The 12401-nt window shown below is 44.7% G+C and overlaps 1 protein-coding gene across 2 annotated transcripts in view; it reads right to left on the bottom strand.

The window, feature by feature from the left end:
- Positions 1 to 12401, bottom strand: part of ARHGEF17 (Rho guanine nucleotide exchange factor 17) — a 151472-nt gene that overhangs the window by 46042 nt on the left and 93029 nt on the right. For both annotated transcript variants that reach the window (XM_088140446.1, XM_088140445.1), the window contains 2 exons: positions 6516 to 6593; positions 4012 to 4194 (listed from right to left, as the gene is read on the bottom strand). In XM_088140446.1, the coding sequence (XP_087996572.1) occupies positions 4012 to 4194; positions 6516 to 6593 (261 nt within the window). The remainder of the gene's footprint in view (positions 1 to 4011; positions 4195 to 6515; positions 6594 to 12401) is intronic.

Genomic DNA, 12401 nt, shown 5'->3' on the forward strand with positions numbered 1-12401 from the left:
AGTAGAATGGGACATTGAAAAACATCTCCCCCAAAGCTGTGGTAAACCGTATCTGGACATCAGCCAAGAGAACTGCTTGGATGTGTCCAAAGTCACCAGGAGTTGACTCAATGGATTCTTTATCTTTAAAAAAAAAATTAAAAATATAGATAGTCCTCTACTTATGAACTTTCAAGTTACAAACTTTCGCTGATATGAACAAACCTCCAACAATTCCAACAATGAAGGTCCCGGAAGTTTACGGCACGCATGTGTACGTACGCCCGGAAGTATATGGTGCACTGTATATGTACACCCAGAAGTTTACGGCATGCATGTGTACGTATGTGGTGCACTGTAAACTTCCAGGCGTACGTAGGCGGCACGCTGTGGTTGGACTTATGAACAAAATGGACTTATGAACAGCCTCTTGGAATGTAACCTGTTCGTAAGTAGAGGACTGCCTGTATAAGCCGTTCCTAGAAAGGGGTAGCCACAGTGATCTAACCCACTAGTGTTCTGAACATAACCACACCCAAGGTATGGCTAACTCTGAGTTTGGGCTTTGAACTAAAGAATTAGTACTGGAGAAAGGTAAACATATCGGATCTGGTTTCACCACTTGCTTCACCTGTTTACCATATTAACCCATTTTCTGAGTGCACCAGCCGCCCAACGGTAAACCAAGTGGCTGAGCCACAAAATGAATGAATGAATCAAATAAAGGTAACCAAGTTTTGCATGTGGTGCAAATGCCACAGCAGGGCTTCTAATGCTGGGTTTCACATGTTGTCTGAATGCAGCTGAGTAGTTTTGGAGAAATGATGCCAGCAGGGGAGTGTGCCAGCAACCCAAGGTCCAGATTCTTTGCAGTGACATAAAACACGCCCTATAGCTTAGGAGCATGGTTTGATAGGGAGCGTAATCTTTCGTGTGTTTGCAACCAAGATCAAGCAGAGATGTCCCTCTGAAACCAACCTTGCCTGATCTTCTACTATGGGGCATCCAGGGAGGCAGCAATTGTGATCCAAATGCCCCCATCACACAATCCTCTCTGTCCAGGACTCACGCAGCTTCTGGCATTAGGGAAAATCTGTTTCCCTAATGCAGGGTTTCTCAACCTTGGCAACTTTAAGAGGTCTGCACTTCAACGCCCAGAATTCCCCAGCCAGCCATGCTGGCTGGGGAATTCTGGGCGTTGAAGTCCTGACCTCTTAAAGTTGCTAAGGTTGAGAAACACTGCCTTATGTTTTGATCGAACAGTTTGTCATGTTCTGTAGTCTGATGCTGTTACTACTGTAAGTTGCCTAGTTGTAACTTTTATCTGGTTTCATAGATTTATTATATCTTCCTTTGGGATGGCTTTTGAATGAAAAGTAGAGGACACTTTTTTCTTCCAATACATTAAAAGCCTGTTGCTCAATTCATCTATCTAATCAATCGTTACTGATTATACAATCTTCTCCTTCAGGACTACCCATAACAGCATGAAAATCAAAGGAACCTCCCCTGGGTGGATGGGAGTGGGTCAAAAAAGTCAAGATGGTGGCCACGTTTAAATCTTGCTCCTTTTTGATATGTGTTGTAAGCAGTTGTGCACACCATTCTGCCTCTCATTTTTGCCTCTCCATGGATACCCTTGGAAATCCACATTTCCAGAGTCTTTTGTACTAAGATGGACATCTCTGGGGAATGTTGTGCAAATTGGCACCTTTTTAGGAAGTTTGCCCTGCAAAATTCAGCCTGAACTGTATGTTGGCATCAAAGCTGCCGGGTTTTGCCCTGATGAGCAACAACTTTGGAGAAACGTGCAACCTTCTTTTCCCTCATCCCGGAGTTTCTCCTGCTTGCAGGTATGGAATTAAAGGCCCAAATCGTCAACGGAAAGAATTTGGGATCCCAACGATCGTTAAGATTGAGACTCATCTTTATGGGGCATGGGGAAATCTATTTGCAACTTCACCCAGGGGGGGAAACCATTTAAGAAAGACGAGAAACAAAACAAAGGATTTTTAGCAGGGAACCCAAAAATGGAGCTTACTTTTGGGTAATGATGTTTGGGTTAGAAAAATGCAGCTCGCTATCATTTGCGAAAACAGCCTGGAGGATGACTGGAAAACTCCCACAGACTTGCTGGAGTTGCTTGAAAAATTCTCAGAAATGACAAAGGCATCATGAGGCAGTGAACGCTTCCAAAGACTGACTGTTTATCACAGAAGCAGATTGCCCACTACTGAGTCACTGAGTCATCTATCTAGCAACACCACCCCAGGTCACCCCACACAAATCAGAGCACCAGAACTGAACCCAGAGAGTCTAAAACCCTAACAAAAACCCTGTTCACCCAGACCAGGGCCCATCTTAGTCCAGTAATTTGTTTCTTGCCATGGCCAACCAGATGCCTGTGGAGTGCTCGCAAGCGGGAGATGGACACATGTTCCCCTCCCACCTTGTTCCCCTGCAGGTGGGATATGAAGTCCTCCTGCCCTCAACCCAGAGATCACATGGAGTTTTCAAGGGTAATAGCCCTCATCAGACCTGTCCTTCATGGATTTATCCAACCTCCCTTTGAAAGCCATCTGAGTTAATGGACATCACCACATTTAAGGCCAGAAGAACAGTTCTGCTGGAACAGGCCAAGGCCCATCTTAGTCCTGGAATCTGTTTCTCGTCATGGCCAACCAGATGTCTCTGGAGTACTCACAAGCAGGAGATGTTCCTCTCCCACTCTTGTTCCCCTGCAGATGGGATTTGGAGTCCTGCTGCCTCCAACCGGGAGGTAAGATTCAGTCTTCAAGAGCTAGAGCCCTTCACAGGCCTGTTTCTCATGAATGTATCCAGTCCCCTTTTGAAGCCATCTGAGATAGTGGGCATCACTGACCCTTGAATTAGATATGCAGCTATTCAGATCTAAACCAGGAAAGATACTTTAGCACTGGCTGTCCCTCAGCAGCTCCTTGAAGGAGCCACCACTTTTCCTGGGTTTGCACAGCAGCTGCACACTCCCAGGAATATGTAGGACCCATGAATGCCACTGACAGGTGCAACAAACATGTTCATGCTGGATCCAAAGCACTTTCCCATTTCAGATCTAAGAGCTGCTTATCTTGTGGGAATGAGGTCCACTGGCATGTTCTCTACCCATGAGCAGCAGCACTGGTAGACTTCGACAGCCCAACCTTGCTCTTTACCTCATTCAAGATCTTTGCCATCTGCCCTTTTACATGAGTAGGAGTCTTCCTTCAGGAAAAAGGCAGGGGGAGGAGGCAAGAGGAAGATGGATGGAGCAGGTCAGGCAGAACTGGATAACAAGCTGCTTGGCTGGTCCATCCAAGAAGCCTTCTGTTGCCACCAACTTTCCACCTACCACAACAACATGGCTTGCAGTTTATTGTTTTTGTTTGATGGGCTCTTTTTTTTCCAAGCAGCATCTGTTCTGTGCCTTTTCCCACCCCCACCTCCTTACTTTCAAGAAAAAAGAAAAGGGGGAGGCTGGGGAATCACTGAGGGGTGGGCTGCCTTCTCTCCTAGCTCCAAGCCCTTGGAATCAAACCCAAACCATCCTCTCGGCTTCAGAAGCCCACTTAGACCTACCTGGCACGTTCTCTAGGCCTGGTGGCACCATCGTTCCCAAACACCCCTGGAGATATGATTTATACCCTTCTGTAACTGCCCCATGAATTGCAGAATTTAGCAGCTTGAGAATCTCAGGGTTTCTTGCAAGTTGCTAGTCCAGGATGCCAAAGTAAAGGCAGCAAACCTTTTGGTGAGACCCACTCATTCTCCCCTGGAGAGCCCCTTCTACTGTTGAAAGAACTAAGAGGAGGTATCTACATTTCTAGCAAGAAGAATGAGCAGACGAGTGAAGGGAATTGCTACTGAATCTCAGAAAGAGTATGAAGATCGGGATATGGCTGTTTTGTACGTGTCAAGAGCAAGCCAACATTTATAAAGATGTCACAGGAACCCCCGATCACACTCCCCTCCCCTCTCCTCTGGAAGTCAGAGGCAGTATCAGGGAGCTGTACTCACAGACTGTACTAAGATCTCTCCCACTTTCTGTTTCTCATGCCAGTTCTGCACACATTCGGAGATTTGCTCCAGGAACTCCTCGTGATGTTCCAACAACTCGGGAATCTGATCAAAGATCTCATCCACCAGCGAGGGGTCACAGAGGGTGGAATTTTCCGGCTGCTTCAGGGGCTTCATGTAACCCTGCAAGAGAAGGAGTAGGAAACCAAAATAAATGGATTAGAAACACAGGAAGTTGGTCTGACTTCATGGAGCCCTGATGGGTGGCAGATTTCCAAGGCTAAGGACAGAAGAACCTTTTCCATAACCTGCTAAACCTGAGTGGGTTAACTAAAAATGTCCAGAACTGGGTCTGGGAACTCCACATGCAACGTAACAAAACTACTGCCAAATTAAAAAGAAACAGAAGTTGTTTTTATCACTGTCACTTTGTACATGTCAAGAGCAAGCCAACATTTATCAAGGTGTTGCAGGACACTGACCGAGAAGATTTGAAGGGAAAAAAGCAAAAAATGAAACAAAACAAAAAACAATGAATGTTATATATCCACTGGGTTTGCCCATTGTGGTAACCATGGTTTGCTTGACATGGTTTACAGAATAAACTACAATTGGCTGGGTTTCCCAATGAGCCAAGCCCCAAACCACAATGCGGCTTTCCTCATTCACCAAGCCAACATTAAATAAGCCACATTATCAAAAAAAGTTATCAAGCTCAAGAGTTATTGTTGTCCCTGTCTATTCTCCAATGGTCAGTCCATAAATGGAATAGTTGTGCGGTCACAACCACCATCTCAACTTTTTTGATCCCCCTGTGGGCACCCCTGCCAATAGGATAAAGCTACAAGAAAGCAAATTCAGGCTGGACTTGAGAAAATGGAATAGGCTGCTACATGACTCTGTATCTTCAAACAGAGGCTCGATGGTCATCTATCTGTCAGAGATGCTCCAATGAAGGCAGTTGGTCAGATTAAATCAGTGTTTCTCAACCTTGGCCACTTGGAGATGTGTGGACTTCAACTCCCAGAATTCCCTAGTGCTGGCTAGGGAATTCTGGGAGTTGAAGTCCACACATCTCCAAGTGGCCAAGGTTGAGAAACACTGGATTAGGTTATCTCTATACTATATCTCTATGATTCTATAATTCTAAGACTTGAACCTGAGTAGAAAGTTCAACTGGGACTCAAAAAAATATTAAAGTGAATAAATACATCAGTGATTCTCTTTGGGGACAAAAGAGAATCACTGCATTATTTGCATTAATAAAGGATATGATTCCTTATAGAATATGAACCTACTATTCTCTTATACACATTCAACTTGATTTTAGAAAACAGAGGTAATGGATAATCTCATAATCACTGAGCGAGGGGCACTTTCAAAACAGAAGAGAGATACCATTTCTGAAAAACAGACTGTTATATAAAAGAGTATGTTATACAATTGTGATTTTGATATAATACACCCAATTCAGTTCAATAAAGGAGAGAGCATAAACATTAATTTAAAGAGGTTTAGGCTTGTACATTCATGCATTGTGAGATGTAGAAAAACATTACTAAAACTAAGATACGTTTATATTTTTGAGTTGTGTAACATGTTATTGTGGGGGAATGAATAGAGTAAACCCACAGCTTAATGGACCTTGGTTTAGTGGACTTAAGATGCAATAGACAAGATCTCTTTGTATTCTATATGTTCCTGCACATATGTAAAATTCCATCTGCCATTTTATGCATGTGTAAAATGCACAAAATACACATATGTAAAATCCCATTCTGATTTAACAGACATTCTGATTTAACGGTCACCTTTCCCCTGTTAGTCTGTTAAAAGAAAAGTTTACTGTATGCAAATCAGAAAGCACATGGGAATTCAGAGCGGTAAGTTATACACTGAACCAGTCATACATTTAATTTATTATTGTTATTGTTATTATTTCCAGGTGCAAATATGCAAAGCCAGGTCATAACCTCTAAAAAGTTTCAAAATTACCTTTAGTTCAAAGAGGATCCCGGTGATAACATTTCAGAATTTTGGGCGAGTCTGTAAAAGCAATTGTCAAGTGCCTAAACAGCCAATCGCCAAGTACTAAATGCACAGGAAATTAATTTCACAACAGCTGTTCAGATTTAACCTAAATGCTTGGCGCAGTGATGATAGCTTATCAGTCATGTTTAAACCCAAATTATCCCAAAACAGCAAGGAAAATATTGCATATATATCCGGAAATTTGGATCTAATGGTTTGGACTAGGCGTTCTAATTGTGTAGAAACTGTCAGGGTACCCGCTCTGTGTGTGTATGATGCTATGTAAGTTTGTGTGATCCCATGTATGTTATGTTATGTTTGGGCAAACGGCACCAAGTTTGTCAGGATATCTTTGTGCAAATGACGCAAACGGTGTCATTTGCGCTGTGATGTCCTGATCCGCATGACGCCATCATGGCTGCTACCGGGCGTGAGCGGAGGGCACCTTTCTAATCCTGCCAAGAATGATTTACCTGCATCAGGGTCCGGAGAGATTCCACATAGGACTGCTCTGTGTCCAAGAGCGTCATGGTGACGTGTTTCCGCATATCCTGCAACAGAACCAGAGAGGGACGTTGGAAAAATGATCTTTCTTGCCATGGGGTGTGTCATTCCCTGGATGTAAAGATCTCCAACAACTGATGTTGGAACAGATGCTGGAGAGGTAACCAGGTGAACGTCCCACCTCTTTGTCCACTCGAAACCTCTGTTGTGCAAAATGCCTTGACTCCTAAATACGCACTGTTGTCTCCCTGATAAGACTGGAATGGTGACGTTTGGCAAGCGGTGGGACTCTGTCCTGAGAGAGGTTCTGGGTGTCGCTCAGGACCAAGCTATGATCAGGACTGTTGTCGAACACCGAGTTGTAGAGCTACATGTCATGCATTATGGAGAAACAGTGTGATAAAGGAGGACTTCTAACATTCTCTTCACTCACAACGCTTCCCTTTCAGTCTCAAGATCATGACAATTATCTGAGCAACTTTCCTGCTTCTTCTCCCATACTTCCCATTACGTACCACAAAGACCAGAGGGATGCACACTGTGGTCCCAGGATCCTTGTCCCTCCTGCCTTTTAAAAAAGATTCTTTTGATAAAAGCACTTAAATCAGAATCTGAGCATCCACCCCAGCGTTGTATTTATTTGCTGAGATATTTAGGTTCCGCAAAGGTCCCATGGGACAGAATACTGGTGGATCTGTTCATGAAACATATTTCTATACCCCCACCATCAAAAGACTCTCAGCGGCTTATGTCGAAAAGGTACCAGCGAAAACGTCCCCGGTACAAAATAGAAAACGCAACAACAGTATGAGGGTATTGCAGTAAAGGCCTTAAAAAATGAAAATAAAGATGACAACATCCAATCAAGGGAATGCTTTTTAAAATAGCCTATGGAACTACATCAGGGTTTCTCAACCTTGGCGACTTTAAGACGTGCGGACTTCAACTCCCAGAATTCCCCAGCCAGCAAAGCTGGCTGGGGAATTCTGGGAGTTGAAGTCTGCACGTCTTAAAGTCGCCAAGGTTGAGAAACCCTGATCTACACTGTTTTCTTGTAAATCAATGCCTTGGGAGTGCACTATAATACCGTCTATAACAGGCAAGTCTCTCATTACAATCATCTTGTGAGTGCACCCACCACCTCCTTGCAATATCCCCCAGCCCAGAAAGATTATCTACCCTAACTCAAAGCACTTCCACACGGTTGGTTTGCACCCACTTGCAAAGCTTGCTCATCTCTGCATTCCCATGACAGTTCCTGCTAGTTGAGAGTGAGTCGTCTTTATTCTGGCTCCACCCCGCTTTATCCGAAACCCGAGCCAAGCTGATCTTTTCTTCTACAACGATGCAGCTGTTCAGAGCTTGTGCGCAGCGGTTGTTCTTTGGATGGGAACTTGCGCCTCCCCTGACCTCCTGGCTCTGAGCAACATCTTCTACCTACTACCTGGGTATAGGCATTGTTTTGAATGCAACCATGGCTGTAGGCATTGCAATGAGTGTCTAGTTTCATCAAGGCTCTCGTGTTATCCTTTCACCTTCACAGCGTGCCAGAGGATCTTTAAATGGCAAGGCAGCTTTGCAGCCCGAAAGTTCTCCTCGTGGCCACCACTCAGATTTTTTTTTTTTTTGCAAATGACTAGACACCCTAAAGTTAATTAAATATGTATGTGGGAGTGTTTTCCATGTATTTATTTTCCTTCTCTTGTTTAAATGAATTGGGAATACGCAGGTTTTGATCGCCACAATCTGCACTAGCTCAGAAGGTAGAAAGGTGGTTTCAGCTTTGGGTGTGGGGTCAACCCATCCATCAAGATTTATAAGCTATGATTTATAGCATGGGCCAGTATTGGTATGAACCAGACATTGTCGCTTTTTAAACAGATCATCGAAATCCGGTATGTGGAAACAGCCAATGACCAGGCATTTGTCTCTTCAACCAATGGCCAGAGTGCATCTGGAGACTGAGAGGACAGAGATCTGAAGAACGGGGGGAACAAATAACTGGGTTTGGTTTTCCCCAGCCTATTGATTTCTTAGTCCAGAAATCCCACCCTGAGATTTCCCCATCCTAATCAGGATTATCTCTGCTTTTTCAAAATCAGGAAAGGATTTGGTGCATTCTGCCACCTACTGTGATGGGCATTTTAAAGGAAAGAGCATTGCAAATTTTAGCCCTGGCTTCCAGATTCAAAAGCTTATCACAGCTTTGGCCAGCTCTTAATCTGTCAAAAGGGGATCTTTCTGGAAAAATGAAGTCGATGAGGGTACAGTGATGAGTACAGGTAGCGCTGCGAGGAAATGCGCTACAGGTAATGCTGGCTGGGGAATTCTGGGAGTGGAAGTCTGCGCATCTTAAAGTTGCCAAGTTTGAAAAGCACTGGTTTAAAAGATGAGACTCCCCTAGATTTGGAATGGTTCCACCCAGAATTTCATCAGGCTGACTAGGAATTCTGGGAATTGGTCTGACACCTCTGGAAGGAATCATCTGGGGAAGGTGGACAAAGACTAACTCAACCAGCCACTGTTGGCTGCTTTTGACAAGTTAAACAGGGTCCGAAACGCCTCCCAAATGAAGACAGGAACAAACCACGTCCATGGGTTGTCAAAAAAGCCACGTGCACGTGTCCTGAAGTCACATCTTTGCACATTTGGGTGGGACACGCACAGAGAAGTACTGTCTCACTAATTAATGAGTGGGAACTAAAACCCAGCAGGAAATTTTCCTGAGCAAATCCCTTTGAAATGAAATGAAAACCATTCAGCATTATATTCTATAATGGTTCCACAGGGAACCAAATACCCTTTTGAAATTTTCCACTCAATTCTCTTTTGGATGTTTTTTTTTTTTTTTACTTCCCAGTCTAGCTGACAGTTCTTGGATATCCTGGTGGTCTCCTATCCAAGTTCTAACCAGGTCCGACCCTGCTTTGGTTTTCAAGATCACCCAGCGTTGCAGCCACCGAACTGTACCCCAAAAGCAGAACTTCCAACCAGTCCAGCCCAATTCCTGGTGACTTCCGGGAGATGGCCATATGATTTTCAAAGTCTCTTTTTGTACCAGCTCAACTCTTGGTTTTCTTACTATTAATTTCTCGACACTAATATGGAAGGGGTTTGCCACTGCTGATCTGGTTAGTGTTTTACTTTTCTATCCAGCATTCTGCCCTGGTGGTCTCCCATCCAAGTACTGTCCAAGCCTGACCCTGCTTAGCTTCCAAGTCCACGCAAGAAGAGCCAAGAAAGTACAGGATTTTCTCACGCATCCCTTTATTTATCTAAATGTATTTATAATTTATCCAAAATGTTATTCTCCACTCTATGTTCTTGTTCCTCAAACTGAATGAGAATTGATAGGAAAAAATGGAGGAGAATGTCTTGTTTTATTCTCTGCCTGAACAGTCCATTTTTCATCCTTCCTGCCTTAGAATAAAAGGAAACTATTTTGCAGCGTAAAACCACATCTTTAAGGTTACCTGTATTTGAGGGTGAATTCAATTCCCATTGCTGCCTGGATGTAAATTTGCTTTCTGAAGTCAGCAGCGCTTTCTTCTTCAAGCAAAAGTATTTTGAACCAGGTAAACGCTTTTGTTTCGCCTTCTTAGCAACCTGCCCCAACCTTCACCAGGTGTGCTGGCCTCCAAGTCCCCTATTCTCCAGCCCATGATGGAATTCCAACACCAGAAGGGTGATTTACAGGTTTATGTATCCAACTGTACGCACAGTCACCTCTGCCTCAGATTGAGCATGCAGCCTTTCGGGCAGGGAATCAAGGAAACATTTTGCATTAGGCGCTCAAGTAGTCACTGTGAAACTCCCTGAACGACTGGAAGGATCCAAATGTCAAGTTTTGGGACTGGGTGGCTACAGCCCAGCTTCCCAGGGAAAACATCAGAGCAAAGCTCTGCACGCTATCAGGAGCTTTTCCTTCAGCATTGCAGGTACCAAACCACATCCTGGTCTCCCTTCTCTCGCAGCCCCCACTCTGTCATAACCATCCATGCTTGCAAGTCTAGGCTGTTTGCCCCCTTGGTAGAGAGGGGGCTGGAGGGCACCCTGCCCACCCTCCATATTACCAGGACTTCTTAGATCAGGCCCAGGATGTGCTTGCAGATGTCAACGTTAGCAAGAAACCCACCAGAAGAGACCCTGGAAGAGGGGCTGGAGAGAAGGAGGAACAGGATGCAAAGGACTTTTCTTAAGTTCCTTCACTTTGAAGCCTCAGAGGGGGTGCAGAGGCTCTGCACTTTCGATGTTTCTGCATACCAGGACCCCAGGGCTCCAGGACTAAGAAAAAGAGCTTTATCAGCTCTGCAAAAGGAATGGGGGTTTTCCCTCTGCTTTGATGAGGAAGCAGCAATGGGTGAATGATCGAAGACTCCCCGCAGAGAGGCACCGAAGCAGCCATCTGTCAAGGATGCTGACTGCCTTGGGGGGGGGGGGGGGGCTGTGCATGTTTGGTATGTGATACCCAAGACTCTTTCAATGGTCCCTCCGTATGGGTCCCCATGCATACAAACGACATAGCCAGGCAGATAAGACGTGGCAAAGGACTAGAAAGTGCTGGGGAAGATAGAGAAGGAGCTGGGGTCATATGGCTGATCCCACTCCCCTCGTTTCCTGCCCAAGGATATGGCCCAGGAAGAGAGAAAGCAAAGAATTGCCAACGCAGATGGCTCCCACAGGAACAGTTTGGATGCAACCATCGGGGACATATTTGCACTATGACCAAAAAAAAATAAAAATAAAAATCAGGAGAAGTCTGGTGGCAACATTCTTAATGACCCAATTTTTAGCAAATCCCCAGTTCACATCTTATGCATGCTGGTTGGGGAATTCTGGGAGTTGAGGCCCACCCACCTTCAAGTGGCCAAGGTTGAGAGACCCTGCCACGGACCAACACAGCTCTCTTCCTATGCTGTTTGCACAACCAGGGATTCTCACAAGAACTAGGAAGAATATTCTGGGAGGACCCTCTGCAAAGCTGGTCTGCAGAGGCTGAAAACTGAATGATCCTGTACGGGAGGGAGAAGAGAACCCAGCCAACAGAGCAATGCCAAGGATTGGGAAGTGGGAACGGTGGGCAGAAAGAGAGGACCGGTCTGGAGCCTGTAAATGCTACGGGAAGGAAGAAGTCAAATCATATTGCCAAAGGTTTCTGGTGTCTCTACATAAATGCATGGAATATGGTAAACGAACAATAAGAACTAGATTATCATAATTATAATCATAATTTATCACTGGAATCTGATAGAATGAAACTCATGAGTGGAATGCAAGGATGGAAGGGTAGAATGCAGTGTTTCTCAACCTCAGCAACTTTAAGATGGGTGGACTTCAACTCCCAGAATTCCCCAGCCAGCCATGCTGGCTGGGGAATTCTGGGAGTTGAAGTCCACCCATCTTAAAGTTGTTGGGAGTTGAAGTCCACCCATCTTAAAGTTGTTGAGGTTGAGAAACACTGGTATAATGTATTAAACAGCAACAACGACCATGCAAGCCTGGTGAAAGCAGATCACAAGCAGCATGTTGTACATTTGGGTTGGAAAAATCAAGGGTGCCAATACAGGATGGGCGAGAGCATACCAGGCAGCCATACATGTGAAAAAGGTCTGGGTGTCTTGGTGGATCCCTGAGCCAACAGTGTGATGCAGCTGCAAAAAAAGCAAACACAATCCTCGGCTGCTTCTATGACGTTAGACATGTCTTCGTGTGCGAATGCATGCAAGTTATAGGCGTGTATGTTGACCCGTATTACATACTACCAAAGGGCAAGACCGGGAAAAACCGAATGCCAACGGATTAAAATGAATTGCCTCCATATAAAGAGTCCTCTTTGTAAATTACTGTAATTGCAC

This window comes from Python bivittatus, unplaced genomic scaffold (genome assembly GCF_059951505.1).
Source record: "Python bivittatus isolate LINGU-HERP-01145 unplaced genomic scaffold, Pbiv_v1 ctg000340_np1212, whole genome shotgun sequence".
Taxonomy (NCBI): domain Eukaryota; kingdom Metazoa; phylum Chordata; class Lepidosauria; order Squamata; family Pythonidae; genus Python; species Python bivittatus.